The sequence below is a fragment of the Ostrea edulis genome, chromosome 5 (genome assembly GCF_947568905.1).
Source record: "Ostrea edulis chromosome 5, xbOstEdul1.1, whole genome shotgun sequence".
Taxonomy (NCBI): Eukaryota; Metazoa; Mollusca; class Bivalvia; order Ostreida; family Ostreidae; genus Ostrea; species Ostrea edulis.
Window position 1 is genome coordinate 28087967 of NC_079168.1, and position 25156 is coordinate 28113122.

Here is a 25156-nt window from a genome sequence, read left to right on the forward strand (position 1 = left end):
AATGTTGAAAATTAGGCCTTAGAAATTTTTTATTTCATTCATTCAAAGCGATAACTCTATAATATCATTCAAGACTTGCAACTTTGTCGTAATTTGTTTTGTAAAATGGGCCCCAGCACTTTTCTTCATGATTAACACTAGTACACATAAAGTCAAAGTAATGTTCACTCGTATGCACTACAATCAATGAAGAAGTCAAAGTAAAGACAATAAGTATGACGACTGCCCTGACCAGGAAGTATTCTGCATCAGTTGGTGCTGACCAGGAAGTATTCTGCATCAGTTGGTGCTGGGCCAGGAAGTATTATTCTGCATCAGTCAGTGCTGACCAGGAAGTATTATTCTGTGTGTCAACAAACAGGCACACAAGGTCATGTGTTACCAACAGCTACAGCAGCTGTCTATAGATTGGCTTGTGATTGACTGTGCTTGAATATCATGCAACTTCTCTGTAATATTTTTTTTTTTTTTTAGATAGAATTGTACTGAAATTCGGTTTTTAGTAATTTGTTTTATCTTTTTCTTAAAAACTATACATCACTTTTGAGTATGATTAAGAAGAATGCTACATGTATATCATTGAATAAGCAAGATGTAAATCACATTATCATTTTGGTCAGAATCAATTGATCAGAATCATTATGCACATGTGACTGGTCAAGTCAATATAATGGTTAAAGACACCCCCACCCCAAAATGCTGAAAAGGCTTATATCAGGCCTGTTTTACAATATATAATTAAGGAATGACTTTAATTCTGGGGCAAGTTATACGAGTATAACCTGGTTTGGGTCAGTTTACACTTTATAATCCGTGAAGCGGATTATAAAAAAGCGTAAACTGACCCAAACCAGGTTATACTCGTTTAACTTGCCCCAGAATTAAAATAATTCCTTATAATTTAATGCAAGAGACAAAGATACTAACCTTCATTTATCAAAATGTACATAAACTTGGAAAAATACAAGTCAATAGGGGATTTTCGAGTTCTTCCGTTCCGTGCGTATTTTGTGTTTTAGAATCTACCCAAGTCATGTGATTTGGTGATTTTTTTAGGCATGCTTTCTTCCGATTTAGCTAACAGTCAGACGATTTCGTTCATTTATTTTACTCACTGGTTTTGATACCGAATTTAAGTACCAGTGCCATTGGTGTGTGGCAGAGGGATGTAATACGGATTTACGTAAGAGAGGAAAACAGGCACGTGACGTAGCATCGTTTTTCAGGGAGGGGGGGGGGGGGGGGTAGTCAGAGACAATGCCTTCACACTACTTTGTCTAAAATTCTTGACAAGAATAAATAAATATATCAAAACAAACAAATCCTAACATGTTCATTTGACTAATATTCAAAATTTTTCAAATTTGAAATGCATGGATGAAGGTTAAGTAGTGGCATACGACTTATTATACTTCAATATATATTTTTTCACACCTTTTAAAATTCAAGAGGGGGGGGGGGTGAATGATTGATTGTTTTAACGACTCGTTGAGGAGTTTTCACTCATTTCTCATTTTAAGACACCAACAGCTTTAGGTTAAGTACCACAAATTTAGACCTATGCTTAGCGCTCAGGGCCGTAGCAGTGTGGGTTCTTTATCGTGCCAACGCCCGGGGAGGGGGGGGGGGGGTAGTAGCGTATCATATATATTCCCGAAGATTTTTTCCCCCAAAATCTGATTACTTGAATCGTAGGGAGAACACATTATGGATTCACTTCATAAATTGCATTCGTACCATTCACTTCTGCCGCCATAAAAAGTCGGAGGGGGGTGGGGGGGCTTGGTGGTTGTGTCACGAAATATATCTTTATTTGCATATATAAATAATAGAAAGTTATGGTTGTTAAAATGGGGACCATTCCCTCCCCCTCCCTCATTCTACATGCATGCCTCAGAAGTACCGATATATCCATTATTGGATTTTCAATGCCGAAGTCGCCGTTCATTCCAGTGGTGCCCAATATTTGTAAATATAAATCATGACATAATAACTTTCAATAGCTGGTATATGTCTTCATTCAATTTTTCCCCACAATTTTATTGATGATTTCCAACAACTCGGTCATTCGGTCAGTTTTCTTTACCGATCGGCAATTGATTTTCAAGAGCTTGAGATCAATTTTTTTTATGTATCTATACCAATATTTTTGGAAAGGATTTCCAAATTTATACCAATCGCAAACTTACATAGCCTTTGTAGGTTACTTTTACGGTAAAAGGAACAAGAAACACTTATCTGTAACAAAAATTTCTTTAGTTCGATTATACTTGCATAGAATCAACGTCCATTTTAATAGGTTGTGTATACACTAACACAAGACTTATTGTATTTACGTTAACTACGATAAACCGGATATGACCATGCCTAAAAAAGTATGACGTAATAGTGACTAAATGCAGAATAAACACGGATATAGAAGAACTCGAAAATCCCCTATTGAGTCGCGCAATGATTCACTTAGCAACAACGACGAAGCGTCGCGTCTAGCTGTGAAGGTCGCCATCTTTAATCTTAGTTCTACAGAGCCTAACCTTTTATCAAAATATTGTATCGAAGGTGAAGTTTGTCATGATAGAAAATATGTGTAGACTATGCATACAATGCATATTTCGCTGCCCTTCAGAGATAGAGATCGAGTTTGAAGTCGCTCATCTCCGACAGATTGAGAAAATACGGGAAATTGCAATGTTTAGGCCTACCCAAAATAAATCTTCAAATATCAGAAAATGCAATAATTTGTGGCTTTTAACTCTGTGAAAACTTCTACTACATGAAAACTTACCCTTGTATGCAACGTTTTCACTAATAGTAAATCCAACACAAGAAAATATGTATAAGCAAGTGACAAATATTGCGATCCACATGTCAATGTGACTGACGTCATATGATAAAATGTGACGTATGAATTTTTGTTTGCTTTGTTGAAAGGCGAATCAAGCAATGAAACACACACACTCACCCCATCTCTTTTCCCACAAGTGAGAAATGTATTTCAAAGTGAACAGGACAATGCTTACTTGGTAAATCATTAATGCAAATATAATATATTTGTTTTAATCTATTATTCAATCATCATACAGAGAAAGATGTTTTACAACAGTGATTTGTGTACAAGTAGATAATGATATTGACAACGAGAAAACAATATATATATGTGTATCAAACCAAAGAAACTTATTGTACATGTTGACTTTCTATTCCATAGAAGGCTGAAAACAGTGCTGCGATATAAATTTAGAAAGAGAAAAAAATAGTTCCGGCTTCTGGTTGTCAAGGGGGTGTGTCCCCATACCAAACCAGCTGACCAAACCAGGTTATACAAAAATAACCTGCGTTCCTTAATTGGAATTTGACCAATCAGAGACAAGGATACAATAAGAATTAAATTATTGTCATTTACCTTTGATTTCAGAATCTACATCACCCTGGGGTGGTAAATCTGGAGAAAATGTTTGAAACACCTGAGAGAATCTTTGTCGTAATGGAGAAACAGAAAGGGGACATGTTGGAAATGATTCTATCTAGTCTTAAAGGCCGACTCAGTGAACGAGTGACGAAGTTCCTCATCTCACAGGTAAATACCCTCATAAAGAAAGTAGAAAAGTCGCAAAGGCCGACTCAGTGAACGAGTGACCAAGTTCCTCATCTCACAGGTAAATACCCTCATAAAGAAAGTAGAAAAGTCGTAAATGCCGACTCAGTGAACGGGTGACCAAGTTCCTCACCTCACAGGTAAATACCCTCATAAAGAAAGTAGAAAGAAAGCTCCATGTTGACCTATAGTAATACTGTTAATGCTTGCAAAGAATCTGAAATTGTCTTGTAGTCAGTTGTATCATCGTTAGAGCTCAGGGATTGAAGGTTGAGGGTACAAATTGGTTTGGTCTGCCTGTCCATATTTCTGCCTTGCTGTCTGTAATGTAAGAGAATCCTCATGCTTGGTTAGATGAAAGGTTAAGGTCGAAGTAAAAATCAAGGTCAAGGTAAAAAAATTCCCACAATTAAACATGAACATGATGGGAGTTATGTCTGTTACAGTTGTACCTGTTTTTCGTCTGAGACCCATGGTTGATTCCATCTTTGTTATTGTCACCCACTGACAAACTTGTATAGAAAATGTTGTAGATGATTAATATGCATGGATCACTTGATTGGTGCTGCTACAGAGTCTCAATGGATTTGAACCAATGAGAATTCTTGTCATGCATTTATAAGTATGGATACCTGCTTCCTGAAATAAAACAATCACTGGATGACTGTTATATAGCAAAATAATCTTTGTGACAAGGCTTTTCCAATGCTATACATTATTTACGTGTAAATTTGCAAGACTTGTCATTTGCGAATATTTAGTTCTCGCATATAAACTCTTGAATGTATAAGTAACAGGGATTCGCAAATGTTATGTGTCATGATTGAGTACATCATTGTATACAAAAGTAAGGTCTTGTGAATGCGATCTGCAGAAATAGACATGATTTATTGAAATAGGCATGATCTACAGAAATAGGCGTGATCTACAGAAATAGGCGTGATTTACAGAAATAAACATAATTTACAGAAATAGGCATGATCTACAGAAATAGGCGTGATCTACAGAAATAGGCGTGATTTACAGAAATAAACATGATCTACAGAAATAGGCGTGATTTACAGAAATAGACGTGGTGTACAGAAATAGACGTGATTTATTGAAATAGGCATGATCTACAGAAATAGACGTGATTTATTGAAATAGGCATGATCTACAGAAATAGGCATGATCTACAGAAATAGATGTGATCTACAGAAATAAACATGATCTACAGAAATAGGTGTGATTTACAGAAATAGACGTGGTGTACAGAAATAAACATGATCTACAGAAATAAACATGATCTACAGAAATAAATGTTATCAGATCTACAGAAACATGATATCACCAGAGGCATTGAAGAACACATCTTATCCTTTCAGATTTTGATGGCACTGAAGCACCTACATTCAAAACATATTGTCCATTGTGATTTAAAACCAGAGAATGTTTTGTTATCTTCAGAGACAGCATTTCCACAGGTACAGTAACTGATTTAATTCTTACTTACAACTTGAAGTCAGTATTGTAGTATCATATGTAAAAGCACTCTTTAATGAAAAGACTCTTACAAATACAGCAAAACTATTAATTAATTTCCTAAAGGTTTGTTATCTCTGTAAATGCAGTGTAGAGGCATTGCATAATTAGGGCTCTGATGCCCTATAGTAATCACTCTGTACGTCAGCACTTTCTATGGCGCACAATTCCTTGAGAAGATTTTCATAAATTTTATACATGATTTGAATCTTGGATTAGGCAGGGGAAGACTCTTTTCAATTTTCAGATTTAACAGTTTGGTTCTTACATAGTAATGGGACTCTGAATTTTCTATTATTGATTTTAAAAAAAATATTGCTTTCTATGGCACACAGTAACTTGAGATTACTTGAGAAGATTTTCATAGAATTTAAAGATAATGTTTGGAATAGAAAGACGAAGACCCCTTTTGATTTTCTGTATTGTTGTTGTGGAGTTATGGGACTTTTCTATATTAATTAGATGATAGTACTTTTTATGGCAGGTGATATTTTTTTAATCCAGAGAAGAATTAAGGGTGGATGTACTAACTCTGCCAATTTAACTACCCAACCAGTCACACATAGTTCAGTGACCTGATGGATATATTCATTGTGGGGTCCCTCTCTGACTTTTCAGTTTTCTAATTGTACTTTTCATTAGATTTGACTATAAAAGAGATGTCTGTTTGCCTCCAGAATTTGTTGATAATGAAATTAAAGCCTCACATTTTAAATCTTGGTTTTATGATTGTAACAGGTGAAGCTTTGTGATTTTGGATTTGCTAGAATCATTGGTGAGAAATCTTTCAGGCGGTCTGTAGTGGGCACTCCAGCCTATCTGGGTAAGGGAGTATATCATATGTCTCAGTCAACACAATACTTCATGTTTGTAATAAAATAAATAATAGCTGAAGTGGAAGATATAGCAGTGTGCAGAGTATTAACTTTATATATATCCACAAGCTATGACATATCTGTGTCAAAGAATGATTTAAGTGGAAAATATGTAAGTACTATTTCTTTAGAATGTCCATATTGTGTGTGCATATAATTGAATTTCAGCTCCTGAAGTGCTGAAGAGCAAAGGATACAATCGTTCCCTGGACATGTGGTCAGTTGGTGTTGTAATATATGTAAGGTAAGTTTAACCTGGTCACTGATTGGCTAAATATGTGAGGTAAGTTCAGCCTGATCACTGATTGGCTAAATATGTGAGATAAGTTTAACCTGGTCACTGATTGGCTAAATATGTGAGGTAAGTTTAACCTGGTCACTGATTGGCTGAATATGTGAGGTAAGTTTTACCTGGTCACTGATTGGCTAAATATGTGAGGTAAGTTTAACCTGGTCACTGATTGGCTAAATATGTGAGGTAAGTTTAACCTGGTCACTGATTGCCTCAGTACAAAACATTGTATACACAGATCAAGCTACATTGTAAAGGTGTACACACTCAGTCCAAAGATATCACAAACAGAAAGGGAAACTGGGCTGAAATCTCTAATTTATGTAATTGTGTATTATGACCTTGAGATCATGGAGTTTTTGCGCTCATGTAAATAAAGTTGACGGCATATTAATTTACCCATGAGCTTGTTGAACTTCGGTATCTCGAACATGGATATCTCAAATACCATGGATATGTCGTTATCTCAATCATGGATATCTCGGTATCTCGAACATGGATATCTCAAATACCATTCATATGTCCAAATGAATGGGAAGTCTCGGCTACATTTTCTTTGTGAAGTTTAACCTCAATAGCTCGAACCCTCAGATATCTCGAAGTTTTATCTCTGTCCCATTGAGTTCCAGATAATGAGATTTGACTGTAGTTTATCAAGCTAAGTTAAACTTGTCCATGATATATATATATATATAGGGAGAGAGAGAGAGAGAGAGAGAGCGAGAGAGAGAGAGAACTACATGTCAGAACTTATATATCATGCATGGGATAAATACTTATACTGAAGTTGTACATGATGTCAAGATTTCAGATTAAATTTCTAATTTAATGACACCATCCAGTTCTTTTGACAATATTAACATAACTGTTTTGAATGACTAGAGATTAAATGCATCAATGATGGGTCATTCTTTACAGTGGAATGTATTCCTTCAAATCGAAACAGACAAGTTTGTAGATTATTTAATCTGTGGAAAAAATGTTTGTTCCTATGCATAGGCTTCATCCCTGATTTGGGACCAAAAAAATGACTCATGATATTTGAGAAACTTTCAAATTGAAATTGATAATTAATCAAAGTATTGTCTATTCTGACAATCGCCAGTGAAGGCAGCTAGTATATGTTAAAGAGGTACATCCCCATGCTGTGTTCTATGACAGTCTAAGTGGTACATCCTCATGCTGTGTTCTATTACAGTTTAAGTGGTACATTCCCATGCTGTGTTCTATTACAGTGTAAGTGGTACATCCCCATGCTGTGTTCTATTACAGTCTAAGTGGTACATTACCATGCTGTGTTCTATTACAGTTTAAGTGGTACATTCCCATGCTGTGTTCTATTACAGTCTAAGTGGTACATTACCATGCTGTGTTCTATTACAGTTTAAGTGGTACACTCCCATGCTGTGTTCTATTACAGTTTAAGTGGTACACTCCCATGCTGTGTTCTATTACAGTTTAAGTGGTACACTCCCATGCTGTGTTCTATCACAGTTTAAGTGGTACATTCCCATGCTGTGTTCTATTACAGTGTAAGTGGTACATCCCCATGCTGTGTTCTATTACAGTCTAAGTGGTACATTACCATGCTGTGTTCTATTACAGTTTAAGTGGTACATTCCCATTCAACGAAGATGAAGAGATTAGTGATCAGATCCAAAATGCCTCTTTCATGTATCCAGCAACACCGTGGAAGGAAATCTCTCAGGAGGGTAAGCTCTTCTTTCATATAACAAGTTTTTAGCTCACCTGAACCGAAGGTTCAAGTGAGCTATTCTGATCACATTTTGTCCAGCGTCCGTCTGTCTGTCCGTCTGTCTGTAAACTTTTCACATTTTCGACTTCTTCTCCAGAACCACTGGGCCAATTTCAACCTAACTTGGCCAAAAGCATCCTTGGGTGAAGGGCTTTCAAGTTTGTTCAAATGAAGGGCCATGTCCCTTTCAAAGGGGAGATAATCACAAAAATGCAAAAATAGGGTGGGGTCATTTCAAAATCTTCTTCTCAAGAACCACTGGGCCAGAAGAGCTGAAATTTACCTGAAAGCTTCCTGACATATTACAGATTCAAGTTTGTTCAAATCATGGCCCCCGGTGGTAGGATGGGGCCACAAGGGGGGATCAAAGTTTTACATACAAATATATAGGGAAAAACTTTAAAAATCTTCTTCTCAAGAACCACTAAGCCAGAAAAGCTGAGATTTACATGAAAGCTTCCTGACATAATACAGATTCAAGTTTGTTCAAATCATGGGCCCCGGGGGTTGGATGGGGCCACAATAGGGGATCAAAGTTTTACATACAAATATATAGGAAAAATCTTTAAAAATCTTCTTCTCAAGAACCACTAAGCCAGAAAAGCTGATTTTTACATGAAAACTTTCTGACATAGTGCAGATTCAAGTTTGTTCAAATTATGGCCCCCGGGGATAAGATGGGGCCCCAAGGGGGGGGATCAAAGTTTTACACACAAATATATAGGGAAAAACTTTAAAAATCTTCTTCTCAAGAACCACTAAGCCAGAAAAGCTGAGATTTACATGAAAGCTTCCTGACATAGTGCAGATTCAAGTTTGTTCAAATCATGGCCCCCGGGGATAAGATGGGACCCCAAGGGGGGGATCAAAGTTTTACACACAAATATATAGGGAAAAACTTTAAAAATCTTCTTCTCAAGAACCACTAAGCCAGAAAAGCTGAGATTTACATGAAAGCTTCCTGACATAGTGCAGATTCAAGTTTGTTCAAATCATGGGCTCCGGGGGTTGGATGGGGCCACAATAGGGGATCAAAGTTTTACATACAAATATATAGGAAAAATCTTCTTCTCAAGAACCACTGAGCCAGAAAAGCTGATTTTTACATGAAAACTTTCTGACGTAGTGCAGATTCAAGTTTCTTCAAATCATGGGCTCCGGGGGTAGGATGGGGCCACAAGGGGGATCAAAGTTTTACATACAAATATATAGTTAAAATCTTTTTCTCAATAACCACTGAGTCAGAAAAGCTGATATTTACAAGAAAACTTTCTGACATAGTGCAGATTCAAGTGTGTTCAAATCATGGTCCCCGGGGGGTAGGATGGGGCCACAAGGGGGGGGGGGGGGGTCAAAGTTTTACATACAAATATAGAAAAAAGCTTTAAAAGAACCATTGGGCCAAAGAAGTTGACATTTACATGAAAGCTTTCTGACATAGTGTAGATTCAGGTTTGCAAAGGGTAGTTTGGGCCATAATAGGGACCAAGGTTTTACATGCAAATATATATGGAAAGTCTTCAGATATTGGCCAAGGTGACTCAGGTGAGCGATGTGGCCCATGGGCCTTTTGTTAAAATAGACATTTTATGTAATTTTTTAAATTGATTTCAAGTGTTATAAACCATGGGGACTGCAGTAACTATTATTTTGATATCAGAATTTAATAGCTGTTTGTCTTCATCTGATATAAACGTTGATGACAGTTGCCAGCATCTCAGTAGAGAGAGCTGGAATGGAATCGGAAACAAATGACTGAAATGTTTAACCTTAAAAATTGCCTGAAAGTGCTTTGGGCATTTGAAAGCATGGCATGATTATCATTACTGTTTGAGATATATTTTTGTATTTGGTATGACGGAAACAAAATAACTGTTAAAGTATTTGACAATCTAATGAATTAGCTAATTAAGGCTAATTAGATCAGTGGGAGGAATGATTAATTAGTCTGTGTTTTAGTTGGTAGATTTTTGTATGTCATTACAGAAGAGAATAACTGTTTAATGTTACCTTACAGCTCGAGAGTGCATCAACATACTACTGCAGACCAATCATAAAAAGCGTCCATCTTGTTCTAATGTGCTCAGACATCCATGGTTGATACAGGTGCTTCACATATTGATGTGTGCTGCACGTGTGTACACCAGCTGTATTCTAACTGAACACACCCCTACATTCCTCTCCATATATAAACAGCAATATTCAAAATAGGGAGACCAGTCACAAAATATGTAATAAAATAGAGGGGTTTGTGTAGTGTAAATTGTAGATTAAATTCTTCGATATGTGTAAATTGAAGAACACTTATAGTTTGCTACAATGAAAGACAGTTCTTTCTGAGGGGATATCAGTTTTGCTACTCATTTTACAGTGTATGAAAGAAACTGAAATTGTTATAATTGAACCCTCCTAGAAATATATTTTGACACCATTTTTCTCTTCATATTCTTTCTGAGAATTGAGAAACATGGAGGAAGTTAGTTGAAGTAAAAGTATAATAATGATCAGAGTTATCCACCTTTGGAGGGGGGGGGGGGGGGGGGTAATGAAAGCTGGGCTTGTTGGAAGTCAGTATTGATCTCCAGAAGGGGTGTGTTCAGTTCACTTGTTTTATAACACATCTTACAACTGAGTATAATAGCTGTACACAGTTCATCTCGACATCATCACTTCTTATACAAGATCTGTAACACACCTTGATAGAGTATATCACTTGCAACACCTACTCAGTCAGTGGCTTTACAATGTAGTGTGTGGACTAGACAGACTTAACAATGGTTTATTTTGCAGTGTCAGTTTGAAGCCATGCTTTTGCCAAAATGTTAATTTTTGCTTTAAGTACTATATATTTAGAAGTCTTGGTTTTATTGAAATCCTACTAGAAACTCACAAACAAAATAAGACAAAAGACATTACACATGTTACTGGTGTCTCCGAACGGAACATCAAAATATCATGTTTGTATAACCTTATTTACGACTTGTGATGATCGGCATTTCCTCACGAATGTTATGTAGTTGTAAACAATGTGCATAGATAAGATAAGTTTATTTCAATTTTGGGCCCAGAGGGCATAACAGTAAGACAGTTTATAAAGAAGGAAATTCAAAAAAGAAAGAAAGTTTACAACATTATCTACAGGTTACATAGACTGCAAACTGCATGTGGATGCAACATGTTGTGGAAACAAGTACATATGAAGAGAACATGAATATATATGCATATGAATACAGAATTACTTGATAAATAAAGTGTGTTTATTTTAACAGCTGGGAATTCCAACAAAAATGAAAATAGAATGCAAATATAACATAAAAATTTCATTTTAGAAAGTACATGAGGCTAATGCACTCCATGAAGTCTGCCGGTGTGAAACGTACAGTTATACCCTTGTGCATTATTTCTTGATTAACATGTGATATTCCAACGTAACGTTATATATTCCAACGTAACATTACATTCATATGGATTTTGTTTTGAAAAACGTGGACACCATTAATGTGATATCACAATGATTGACCTCGTTTTGGGGGGGGGGGGGGGGGGGGGGTCCAAAATGCCATCGCTTATAAATTTAGTATTATGTCACTACTAAAGTACTTTGAGAACTTTGGCAGACATTTTCTAACATTATCAAGTTTTTATAGTGCCCCAGTAACATTTTCGTACATCATTTATGGCGTCTTGTTAATTTTTAAAAGGTGCACAGACTAAAACATCTGAAATATTTATAAAAATGGCAGTAATTAGTGTTCAGTAATTCAAAGTGCATTAGAATCTGAATATTTAATATACATTTAAGAAATAAATTTCATTTTTAAAAATGCATGGTTATGAATAATTGCAACACTTCATGCCAGAATACTGCTAGAAGCACGTCAAGAATTGCTGGTCAAGTCCTTATCTATTTTCAAAAATGAAGTTTTAATTCCTATATTTCAGTTCTATTTTCGGAATAAAGTCGTACTATATTTATCAAGATTCATACACACATCGTTCACAACTGCAATGCGTTCACGAGGAAATGGCTGTCCTTACAATTTTTAAGGATGTCAAACAAATGTAAATATAACTTTATATGCATGATTTACATGCATGGTTATGCCCAAATTTGGGCAAAGAAATAAGAGTTTTAAAGATATTAGGCTAAACTTCACAGTGACATCAATATCATGTGTAATGTCATAACATAAATAGAGATTGATTATTTCATCAAAATAATACCATTTATTTGACTCCAGAATGATAACTTTTCCTAAGACTCCAGATGAATTGTGCTCCATATGTCTGAATATTTCGATAATTTCTTCTCCATGTTTGAATATCTCGATGATAATTTGTTACTAGTTCCCTGATTAGTATTCCAACTACAACTATTCTAGATAATGGATTCATAGATTCTTAGAATTATTTCTATATCATTTCAGAATTCATTCTTTTCTTCTGAATTTATAGACTTCTAGTTAAATTCTGAAAGCAATACTGTAGATTCCTTATTTTACGTGAGTACTTAATATCGCGAAGTGACTCGTATAAGTCAAATCGTGAGAACATAAATTCTCGAGTGCTCTGTTGACCAAGAGTCTTGACATATTTTAGCAATATCAAAACAAAAACGAGTAATTTTAATTCGTGAGCAATGCTTCTGGCGAAATTACACAGTAATAAAATCCTTGCGTATATTTAGGAATTTACAGTATTCATTTGTCCTTCAGTACCAGGTTCTTTAGACATCTCTCAAGTCATCTCAGTTTCTCAGGAGTTGAAAGCCCTGTAGCATCACATCTGCTAAAAGAACATGAAGGATGCTTACATTTGTCAGACATGGAAATTTTAGTGCTGCATGAAGTTATTGATAGAAAGTAGATTGATTTTTCATTTATACCACATCTCGGTCCAGTGGAAATCGAGCTGGCATTTGAAGTTATGCATACAGCATGGAATTTGATTATGTATTCAAGTGGAAATTCAATTTGACAAAAGCTTTTGCCTTCTTGCAGCCATCGATTTGATCAGTAACCTACTCCAAGTCAAAATGCGCAAAAGATTCACAGTGGATAAGTCTCTCTCTCATTTGTGGCTCCAGGTGAAGTCTTACCTCCCTTTATCATGTCTTTTTACTTTTTGTGATAATGTTTAGAATTACCCCCAGGAAATTATCTCAAGTGAAGAAACACTTTGATTTCAAATCTAACCATTTTATTGAATTTAGAGCTTTGCTTTCTTAATTTTGATATCTATCATCAAGTAGCACTATCTCTATTGAAATCAAAATCATATCTTATTGACATTATTCTTTCATAATTATTTTCACAGACATCATAGCCTAAATACTCATTAGAATTTTAACAAAATATATGAAATACTTAGACTTTTTGAAAAATTGAAACTTTTATGCTCAATTTAATATGTAATAGACATCATAAGAAATAATCTTGGGTGAAATACAATATAAAGTATCAAAATTAAGTAATGTTTTAAAAATAATTGTTGCTTTAACTGTCGTGAGATATAGAATGCAATGTATATTTGAATAACATTTGTTGTACCCATTTCCCAGGATTACCAGACCTGGTGTGACCTAAGACAGTTGGAGGAGAATGTAGGTCAGCGCTATCTGTCGCACGAATCAGACGACGAGCGGTGGGAACAGTTCCGCAGAGAAAGGAATCTAGCACGCTGGCAGGACACGGGCATGAAAGGTGTGAATGAAACTTACAAACTGGGCAAGTCCCGCAGTGAACGCACGGTTAATGCCAGTTCCTGAATCTGTGTTGTGTTCTTGGTATTTATCTTCTAATCGGACCAAATGTTGTCAGCTTTCTGTAATAAGATGTCTTCTGTTTTCTGATGTTTGTCCATTATTCGGGGAGGAAAAAATCTTATGGAAATTTTTTTTGTCTTTCATCTTTTTTCTCAGATGTGCAAAACTTTATAGAATTTTTTTTATGATTGACGTATTTTGCTTTTGATGGAAGTTTATACCTTTTGATTGTAATATGCTAGTTTTTATTTTTGGAAATCCCTTCAGTGTAAGGGCTGAAAGAGTTCATAAGAATAGTTATTGTGGTTTTGCATGTTGTCGTCTGTTTTATAAGATTTATAAGATCACGGGATGATCTACAACAAACAATCAAACTTGTTGTTGAGCTATTGTCATGCACTCACTCTGTTATGGGCACTTTCTATTGTTATACCTTTTTATTGTTAAATATTTTATGATACACGGTGTCCAATATTAGGCCTTTGTCTCTGGCGCCCACCCGCAGACAAGGAAAACTTCCAGGTAAATACTGAGTGGGCGGCGAGGGTCAGGATCTGTTTTGTAGACTACAAGACTATGTGATATATTTTTCATTTATTTGTAAATACCATTTTACATTACACTGCTTTCGCTATAGTGGATGCTGGCCACAGACAATATCTGGTGCATCTTCAGACCTTCCCACCTGTATCAGGTGTTGTCCAAGTGGTCAGCATGCTCAGTTGTCTGCATGATGTTTTTTACACAACTGTTCTTCCATTTATTGTTGTGATGTCACTATGTCCAGACAACAGGTTCATTTCCATATATATATATATACAGTTGTCATCCCACCCCTAACTTTACAGTCGAGCACAAACGAAATTAGAGGACTAGATGGTAGACTGGAGATGCTTTTTGTGAAACACTCTCGTAAAATCAGCATCTTTAATCCTTTTTGGAACTAGATTATAGTCAGACCTTGTAAAATATCAAGCTCATGCGTGACTTTGTCATTGTCGATGTCAAGACTCAATCAAAATTCAGGTTCAGAGGTCAATCTGATATAAATATTGAAAAAATTGATACACTATGATGGGTTCAGAAATCAAATACTAATAACTATACGCATGCATACTCCATGAAAAAAATTCACTTGCCTCTGAACAATTTTCAAAACATTAAATAACGTGTTTTCTGCATATGAAGAAGAAATTGAAAATATTGACCGAGGCCAGTTGGCCCGAGGGAACGTATTTACCTATATTATTGACTTAGCCACGTGCATTTTGTAAATATTTCACAAGTGGACCAACTCACTGAACTTCAGTTGCCTGGACATAATTCTTATGAGATATATTTTGATATTAACATTTTAATATTATATATTCTGAGAGAATCTCCATGGCTCACATTAATAATAAAGATTACACGATTCACATTAGTAATGAATGGGGGAAATATGACAGTCACATTGACTTGACTCCATGAAAAGGGTGTTTCAAAAAAATAAATCTTAAAATCATATTTTTTAAAAATGTGACAAGTATATATACAAAAAGTGAAGTCTTAGTGAGATTTGGCTTTGACTGTCTTGATGTGAATCGTGTTACACCAGTGTTAGTATAAATAATATTAGATATATAGCTATGTTATGATTTATATGATAGAAAGAGCATACATAGTGTACTAGATAATTAAGTTCCCCTAATGTAGTGTGGGAACATATTGGGTTTTACTCTGTTATGTTTTTTCTCTCTGATTACCCCCCCCCCCCCCCCCCCCCCCCCCCCCTTTTTAAGAAGGACTCCTTTGTCTGCAGTTAATCCCTTATATGATATTCAGATACAGTAGCTATCTGAAATGATGTGTGCTTGAATGTTGATCAGCTTAGACTGAAAGACTTTTAAAAGTGGCTAAATGATTTAATCAATTGCCAAGAAATGCTCGGAAATTTAATGAAAATGTCATTAAGAAATACTGATATGACAGTCATTGAGGAACATCAGTAACAATTAAATCAAATTCCCTTCCAAAGTAAAGCCATGTGTCAGGAAGACAGAATATCACAAAGTTTATGATAGTTTTATACATATATGTAATATATGAGAAAAGTGTAAGGGTAATATATTGACATGTATATTTTGGTGCAGTGTTATATGAGAGTGAGTCAAATTTTGTATGTTTGCTGACAAAATCAAATTCATATTTCATACACAGATGATTATAAATTCATGATGCTCGTCTTCACCTAAACGTTCTGAGTCAGACTCAGACTGTCTCACAAACACAGGAATTTCTCATTCTGTCGCAGGACATATTGACAAACATAATTTCGTGGAAGGAAGTCGCTTATTCACGACTGGATGCCAAATAGAAAACTTACCACATAGAATTAGACTATATGCTGCATTTTGTGCTTAGCAGGCTGTTAGAAAACTCGGATATTTCTCTCTGGGCAGACCGCTTTCTCATAATCATATATTGAATATCTTGGTGTCATTTTGTGAAGATAAAGGTGTGTTTCTAGTCTATAGTCTGTGTGCTTTCATTAATCACTATCAATTTTAATATGTTCAAATCATGCTTATAAGATGAACTTGTTCTTATACAAAATTTATCATTATACTTTGATCATTAAAAAATCATTATTGATATATTGACCATAAAAACTTCATGTATTTAAATAGAGTCTATAATATAGCCTACACTATTAAGATAGGAGTTTTGCATATTTATAGAAATTTGTTCGCTCAGCATTTAATCTTTGCAGGGAGATATTTTTTTAATCTGCAAATGCATTACAGAAGTGTGAGTATATAGATAATATGGCAGCCATGAAAATATCATGACACATTTCATTACATGTATTTAACTCTGAACATTCAAGATTTAGGATTGTTTGTCTTCTGGATTAAAAAAATATGCAGGTGTTGAATTTTATTTTTAGGCTTATTTTTTTTATTTCATTAAGATAAATATTAAAAATATTTCTATCATCACCTGCATCAGGAGAGGGGGGTGTAAAAGTTTAGATATTTATTTTCACAAACAAAGATAGAAGTTCTGTCTATTACCATGATGCATACCCATTTCATTTCTTGTCACCCATCTAAACAGACAGATGTTACATTTTCGTTTTATTCATTTGACTCATTTTCCAAACCAGAATCTCAAAACGTAGGACCATCTAGTACAACTGATTCTTAAATTCTAAATGGCGAAATTGTTTTGTGGTGCAAAAGAATCAGGACTTTTTAGAGCATCGGATAGATTTGGCTTTTATTTTCATAGTGTTATCCAATTAAGGCCAATTCAACTTAATTAGTAGATTATCATCCAGGGTCACCAAAAAGTATGGGGCGGGTGGGAGGATTTTATTAATGACAAACGAGTTTTTGTCAACAGAAGTTCTTCATTTAATGCCAGATGGATATCAATCTATGCTTATTTCACAGACGAATTCCAGGTTAAGCTTAATTTCAAACACAAAAAGATACCAAACTTCTTCAAGATTTATGCCCGTAAGAATGCAAGAAACCATATTCTTCATTTGGCTTTTCACGTTGCTATACCGAAAATGTAAACAAGAAGTGTAAATACCTGAGTTGGACATGAAAATTTTCTGGAAATCGCAAGTTTCACAAAATAAAAAAAAATCGGGGTGGGCCAATTTTTGAGGGGCGGGCGGGGATGATAATCTATAAATTAAGTTGAGTTGGCCTAATGTGGGAATTTTGATATAAATGGAAATAGAAATTAGTCGCAAGACATAGGAATACAATAACAGGTATTTTGAAAGGGAAATTAAGACTTGTTCAGTTTCATTATGAAGTGAATGTTAGAGTGATATTGTAATGGTAAAATTTGGAAATCTTTTGATTTGAGAACTTTAAGGCGTATTTATGACATGCTCTCATTTGATAATGTTTTACATTGTACTACGCCTCAGGTGTGACACTTTATGCAATAATATTATAGCGCTAGTTAATGTATGTTGACTACCTGGAAAAATGTGATGTTATGACAGATCTGTTCAATAAAGATGGTAATAGGTGACCACCAGTCTTGAAGCTTATGGGAATGTAATTTTTGGACAACTTTTTGCTCACCTGAGCAGAAAGAACGAGTGGACTTTTTTGACCAATTCTCTGTCGTCTGTGTCTGCTAACTTTTTCACAATTTTTTCTTCTTCTTCAGAATATCCCTGTGCTATTTCACATGGACCAAACATTTTAGAAAGTATCTTTTAGGTGAAAGGGAATCAGTAAATTAGGATGATATCCTGATATTCAAATTTCTTCAAACTGATTTCTGAGGTCAAGAGTGGTCATTTAAACAATTTATAAAAAAAAAATCAATAGCCATAATTCTATGACCTCGTAAATGACTGATGTGCAAGTATTTTAATGTAGTGAAGAATTAAGTTAAACATTTAACAAGGGACAGTTTTGAAGGGGGGTGATAGAGTTATACATATTATGCATATGCAACTTGTATATAAGAAAAACCTTTTGATTCGTTTTTAAGAGCCTTGGTTTGCTTTTTATCAATATCCAAGCATCCCTACATGGTGCACATTCAAGATTTTTTAAAACATTATCCAAGACCAGGGTGGGACTACAATAGATTTTCCTTTTTCGACATAAAACCTGTTCATTAATACATGTTAAAAAAAGAAGGTTGAATTACAAAATAAAAGTATAAGGAATAAAAGTCAGTTCTGTATTGTGATGGCAAAACATGCAGTGGAAGTATGGAGTATTCTATCCAGATATGCATACCCGTACGGCATTAAGCGAATTACTGTGATTGTGGGATTAAGAATTCCACTGATGGACAAATTTAAGATACGGAGTCTATGGAAAAGGCTTTTTTAGTGAATAATCTTGTTCTCGAAGTTGAATTTCCCTCTCAAACATGAGTAGATAATGAAGGATATACGAGACCAACATTACCCAAGCGAGATTTTTCTGACTTAAACTAATTCACGTCATGCGTTCATTACGTTGCATGTAGAAGTAAAATATTCTGTATTGGGTTCTTTGATTTTCTATTAATAATAATCATTTTCATTTATATGTCGATTCGATATATCCCTGTGAACTCGACATAAAAGACACCGCAGTCCTCCACATCTGCTTCGTACTTGGATATTTTTTATTGAAAATAAATATTAACGGCAAACTAACAACTTAACTTCAGGACAAGCGGGATAATTTCAGCCTCTTCATCGTCAGCTTCCCATATTTATGTAGCAATATTCCATTATCACTTGCATAGGGTGTTTATATCTCACTAGTGATCCGATACGCATGAGCTTGTTTTGCGTATGATCAGTTTTTAAATCCAGGCAGGCTACTGACAAACAAAGTTGATGTTACAGGAGTTTCAACAGTCTCGTTTAAAGTCAGCATTTTGCAAATTCTGTGGTCGTTATAATGATCTAGTTTACCAATACAACCTATCATTGGGTCAAATGCTGTCTGACGTGTTTCATATCGATTGTTGGGCCGTTCTTGGCATACTGATTTTGACTACGGATAACTCCGATTACCTGATCAAGATATAGGGCTAACGACGGGTGTGACCGGTCGACAAGGGATGCTTACTCCTCCTTGGCACCTGATCTTAGTTGGAATAATTTAACTGTGTCTCGGGACAGGCTAAACCGGGCTTGGATTTCTCGAAAAATCTCAAACTTAAGTTTGAGTTTTCTTCTATTTAAACAGTCAAAATTTGAGTAAAATCTCTGACTTCAGTCCAAAGGTTTTCGTCTTAAGTTCTTTTTGAGAAATTCAGGCCGGGTCCGTAGGACATTATCACTTTAACGATAGAACATTCTATCTACCTGATTCCACTTCTGATAGATCCAGGGGTCCGTGTTTGCCCAACTCTCTATTTTGTATTACTTATTAGGTCACCTGAATTCATTCAGGTGACCTATTGCTATCTGTTTTTGTCCTGCGTCGTGCGTTAACATTTGAACATTTTCAGCTTCTTCTCTGAAACCCCTGAACCAATTTCAACCAATTTTGGCATATAGCATCTGTGGGTGGAGGGGAACAAAAATTGTGAAATTTGTGGTCCCTACCCCCCTGGGGCCTGAGGGGTGGGACAAAAACCATCAAAATGAGTGTAATTTTAAAAAATCTTCTTTACTCCTGGACATCAAGAAGCCAAACTGTGGGCATAATTATAATGAGTGTTGAGCCCTCTACCAAAATTGTGAAATTCATGGCCCCTGGGGCAGGGGTTCTTGTGTTAGGGTGGGGCTCTATTGGTCATATAGTGAAAGTGTAGAAATTCTTTGAAAATCTTCTTCTCTGTCTCTGGGTATGAAGTAGACAAACTAATAGCATGGTAATGATGAGCAAGGATGCCTCTTTATACCCCCCTCAACAAGTTGTGGGGGGGGGGGGGGGTATACTGGAATCGGGCTGTCCGTCCGTCTGTAGACGCAATGGTTTCCGGGCTCTAAAGCATTATCCTTTCCACCTACCGTCACCATATCATATATATGGACTACCCATGGGATGAAGATGTTCCCTATCGATTTTGGGGTCAAAGGTCAAGCACACTGGACATCAAAGTAGCAATATGGTTTCCGGGCTCTAAAGTGTTATCCTTTCCACCTACAGTCACCATATCATATATATGGACTACCCATGGAATGAAGATGATCCCTATCGATTTTGGGGTCAAAAGGTCAAGCGCACTGGACATTGAAGTAGCAATATGGTTTCCGGGCTCTAAAGCGTTATCCTTTCCACCTACAGTCACCATATCAAACATATGGACTACCCATGGGATAAAGATGTTCCCTATCAATTTTGGAATCCAAAGGTCATGTGCACTGGACATCGAAGTAGCAACACTCAGAAAAGAGGTAGTTTATACCTATTACCAACACCTTTTGGGAGATTGGGGTAAGCGGGGGGTATTCTTAGTGAGCATTGCTCACAGTACCTCTTGTTAAAAATTGTGAAATTCATGGCCCCTGGATCAGGGGTTCTGGTGCTAGGGTGGGGCTGTATAAGTCATATAGTGAAAATGCATTATTTCTTTGAAAATCTTCTTCTCTGTCCTTGGGTATTAAGTAGACAAACCAATAGCATGGTTATGATGAGCAAGGATGCCTCTTTCAAAATTGTGAAATTCATGGCCCCTGGGTCAGGGGTTCTGGTATTAGGGTGGGGCCCTATTGATCATATAGTGAAAATGCATTTTATTTCTTTGAAAATCTTCTCCTCTGCTGCTGGGTATTAAGTAGACAAACTAATAGTATGATAATGATGATCAAGGATGCTTCTTTCAAAACTGAAATTTATGGCCCCTGGGTCAGGGGTTCTGGTGCAAAGGCGGGGCTGACCACATAGCTATTCAATGTTTCTTCCATCCAAAAGTAAAATTCTTATATTTAAACACAAACCTAATTCAAACATTGGAAGGTTGTTACATGATACTCAGGTGACCTATAAGGCCCCTGGGCCTCTTGTAGGAGTTATAAGATTGATCACTGTTTGTTATCTTCACCTTTCATTCTTCAAATTTCGATTTAATAAATAGCTTTCTGAGGGGCAGCCTTGGGATTTTTGGTTTACATATTGAGTGTAAACCATTTTTGGGTATGATCTTTCTGAGTGTCTATATAGTTTTCATTATTTACTGGTGTGAGATAGGGATATTACGCCTTTGGGACAAGATTCGCTGTCTAGGTCTCGGGGGAAAGCCTCGTCCTAGACCACAGGCACTTGTTTCTATAAAACACTTACGACCTCTGTATACTAATAACAACACGTGTTGTTATTAGTATACAGAGGTCGTAAGTGTTTTACAGAAACAAATGCCTGTGTCCTAGACTGCGAACCTTGTTCCCACGGTGGAATTCCCCGTGTTAAGGAAGGATTATGTTAATGTCGCCGCACTCTTATCCAGGTTTCAGACTTATGAAGCAACGAACAAGCAAACTAATGATTTTATGTTCCATACGTAACATTTCCGCGATTGCATGAGGAAACGGCCATTTTGACGTGCGTAACCGCTACTACACCCACCCCCGTCAGAGAGTGTCATTTTCTCACATCGCATGTCATGTATTGTTTTGTGAGTAAAATGGGGGGTTGGGTTACAACCAAATTAAGGCAAAGTTGCTCGAAAATACTTGTACGGTTATGGTACGTTTGTGTTTGAAATTGTAGAGCGAAGATGATTGAAATGACGGTATCATGTCATGCATGTGCATCCTCTTTGTCTCAGAAATGAGTGGGATATTAGGTTTCGGTTACAAAATACTTGGAAAATGATATTAGTGAGGGATCTAAAAATTTCTGAGGGCGGGGGGGGGGGGGGCAGTAAATAGTTCTGAGTCCGGGGGTTATTTTGAGGCCCTGAATAGTTTAAGAGCGAAGCGGGGCCCAAGGCCAGGGAGCAATCCCCCTGAAACTACTGAGTTCTGACAAAATAAGACATATACGTTTTTAGACATATTTTTATGAAAATGATGTAGGAATTAAAACGTCGATTTGTTATCAATCGTTGTCTCAAAGTTTCTGAAAGCAGCGCAATATCATCGTTCATTTATTCGACCAAAATGGACATATTGGTATTTTACGGACGGGTAACAAAATACCGCGTCGATACGGAAATACGATGTCGATACGACAATACCGTGTTAATATGGAAATACCTTGTCAATACAAAAATACCGCGTGGATACGGAAATATCGTGTCGATACGGAAATACCATTTCGACACAAAAATACTATGTCGATACAGAAATACCGACTCGATACAGAAATACCGTGTCGATACAGAAATACCATGTCGATACAGAAACACCGTGTTGATACAGAAACACCGTGTTGATACAGAAATACGATGTTCATACAGAAATACCGTGTCGATCCAGAAATACCATATCATGTCGATCCGGAAATACCATATCGATACAAAATACCGTGTCGAGACAGAAAAATACCGTGTCAATCAAGAATTACCGTGTCGATACAGAAATACCGTGTCAATACAGAAATATTGTGTCGATACAGAAATACCGTGTCGATACGGTATTTATGCGTAAGAAATCGGCTGTATTCCTAAAGTGTAGACCTATTTATTAATAATGAGATGCAACTCTCTATTTGTTTTCTGTCTAAATTTTTATAAAATTATTTTGTTGTCTGTCTAAATTTGAAGTAAGATTTAGACAGACAAAAAAATTATTTTATAACGAGTTAACACACGTATTGTAAACTTTAGACAGACAAAATAATATTATATCGAGTTAACACACGTATAGTAAAATTTAGACAAACGACAAAATAATTTTTAACACGCGTATAGTAAAATTTAGACAGACAACAGAATAATTGTATAACGAGTTAACACGCGAATAGTAAAACTTAGACAGACAAAATAATTTTATAACTATTTAACTCGCGAATAGTAAAATTTAGACAAGTTAACACGCGTATAGTAAAATTTAGACAGACAAAATAATTTTATAACGATTTAACACGCGTATAGTAAAATTTAGACAAGTTAACACGCGTATAGTAAAATTTACACAACAAAATAATTTTATAACGAGTTAACATGCGTAGCCTACAGTAAAATTTAGACAGACAACAAAATAATTTTTTAATAATTTAGACAGACAACAAAATAATTTTATAACGAGTTAACACGCGTATAGTAAAATTTAGACATACAAAATAATTTTTAACACGCGTATAGTAAAATTTAGACAGACAACATAATTTTATAACGAGTTACATATAACACGCGTATAGTAAAATTTAGACAGACAAAATAATTTTATACCGTGTTAACACGCCTATAGTAAAATTTAGTTATCTAAAGTTGCTCTCTTATATTAAATTTCTGAAAGAAAAAAAGATCACCAAAAATAGCATTTTAACTAAAATTGAGTGATATTGAGAATTACCACGTTTTTTATATCATGTAGTCCAAATGCTTGTAAATATATAAATATTAGATTTAGGCATGGTCGCCTTTATGAAGTAAAATAAGATTATATTTCGTCTTTCAACGGCTGTTGGGACATGGACACAATTTGTGTTGAAAATTTCAAATTTTATGTTTCCATTTTTATTGTTTACAATGCTCAACTAAAGTATTTCTAATGGTCAACCAAAATTTTAATATCAATTGTTGAGTTACAAGCAAGATACAGCACTCGCTGTAAACAAGGCTCGTGTGCATATAGATGGCTTAATAGAAAATAGCATGTTTCGAAAATAATTGTAAGCTCTGTATCTTTCATGTACCTTGGCAACTGATATTCAAATTTTTGCTAACCATTAAAATGAATTTGAAAATTTTCGTCTCAAATCGTGCACATTTTAGAATTTGAAACACTTGTTCGTTTTAGTGGAAAAAATCTATTCATTGTTGTTTCTCACCAGACTGTGTGTAAACAATGATGTATTGTTTATTTGTAGAATGAACTTTACCTTGCGTGACGATTTGGGGAGGTCCACGTGATCTGCGAGAGAAGACCGGGTGGTCAAAAGATTCATAGATTCTCCAGCCATTCTGTCTCTGTTGTGTATTTTTCAAACTTTTATAGTTACGTTGGGGAAAAGGTCAAGTAGAAAAATTTACACAGAACACTTTTAAAGAAGGAATGCCACATCAGAGAAATGTATGAAGGATGTGTACAACAATATTTTGAAATTGAAAACTTCTAAAATTTACTTTATCTAGTTAAAAAAAAAAAAGAGCAGTTTTAGTAGGTTGTGATCTGGAAAATAAATTTAAACCCCTGACGGATTGGAACACGCGATCTACAGTTCAGCAGACGACACTCTAACCCACTGAGTTACTCGGCTAGGCAATGGATTCTGAAAGGAATAGACAAATTTTGCTGATATTTATATTTTTATTCATGGTTTAAAAGGAAGACAGCCATTTTAACGCTGCAGAGTACCCCCTTAAGAAGTGGAAAAATCGTTGTTTATGCAGATGTATGCGGTATTTCTAGGAATATAATCGGTGTACGAGTTCTCTGTCTTGATAGTGTTACATGTACATGTCGCCGTATTGCCTCTTGCAATATACGAGTCGGTACTAAGTGGGGGCGGAGTTGCAAATGGTACTCTTTAACAACTTTGACTTATTTTCTGTGTACGTTTTAGCTATAAATCGGGGTGTTTTATCCCCACTGTTCCGCCACATTCCTATAGCACATTATTTTGGTAAGGGAATATACTGGTCGTACTATTATATTGTCTCAATAAGAAAATACTGATGTGTTGTATCGATAGAAATATACCGGTATGTTTTCTCGATAAGAATATACCGTTATGTTTTCTCGATAGGAATATATCGTTGTGTTTTCTCGATAAGA

At 35.7% G+C, this 25156-nt stretch overlaps 1 protein-coding gene across 18 annotated transcripts in view; it reads left to right on the top strand.

The window, feature by feature from the left end:
• The window catches only part of LOC125649304 (serine/threonine-protein kinase D1-like), a 75923-nt gene extending 51112 nt beyond the window's left edge, over positions 1-24811 (top strand). For 8 of the 18 annotated variants that reach the window (XM_048876741.2, XM_048876744.2, XM_056165654.1 and 5 more), the window contains 7 exons: positions 3416-3577; positions 4960-5058; positions 5855-5939; positions 6160-6235; positions 7889-7995; positions 10057-10145; positions 13600-17842. In XM_048876741.2, the coding sequence (XP_048732698.1) occupies positions 3416-3577; positions 4960-5058; positions 5855-5939; positions 6160-6235; positions 7889-7995; positions 10057-10145; positions 13600-13806 (825 nt within the window). In that variant the 3' untranslated portion in view covers positions 13807-17842. Of the gene's footprint in view, positions 1-3415; positions 3578-4959; positions 5059-5854; positions 5940-6159; positions 6236-7481; positions 7996-10056; positions 10146-13039; positions 13126-13599; positions 17843-24248 lie in introns of those variants that run through there. The other 10 variants (XM_056165653.1, XM_056165655.1, XM_056165647.1 and 7 more) reach the window with 7 other exon arrangements.
• The last annotated feature ends 345 nt before the right edge of the window (positions 24812-25156 follow it).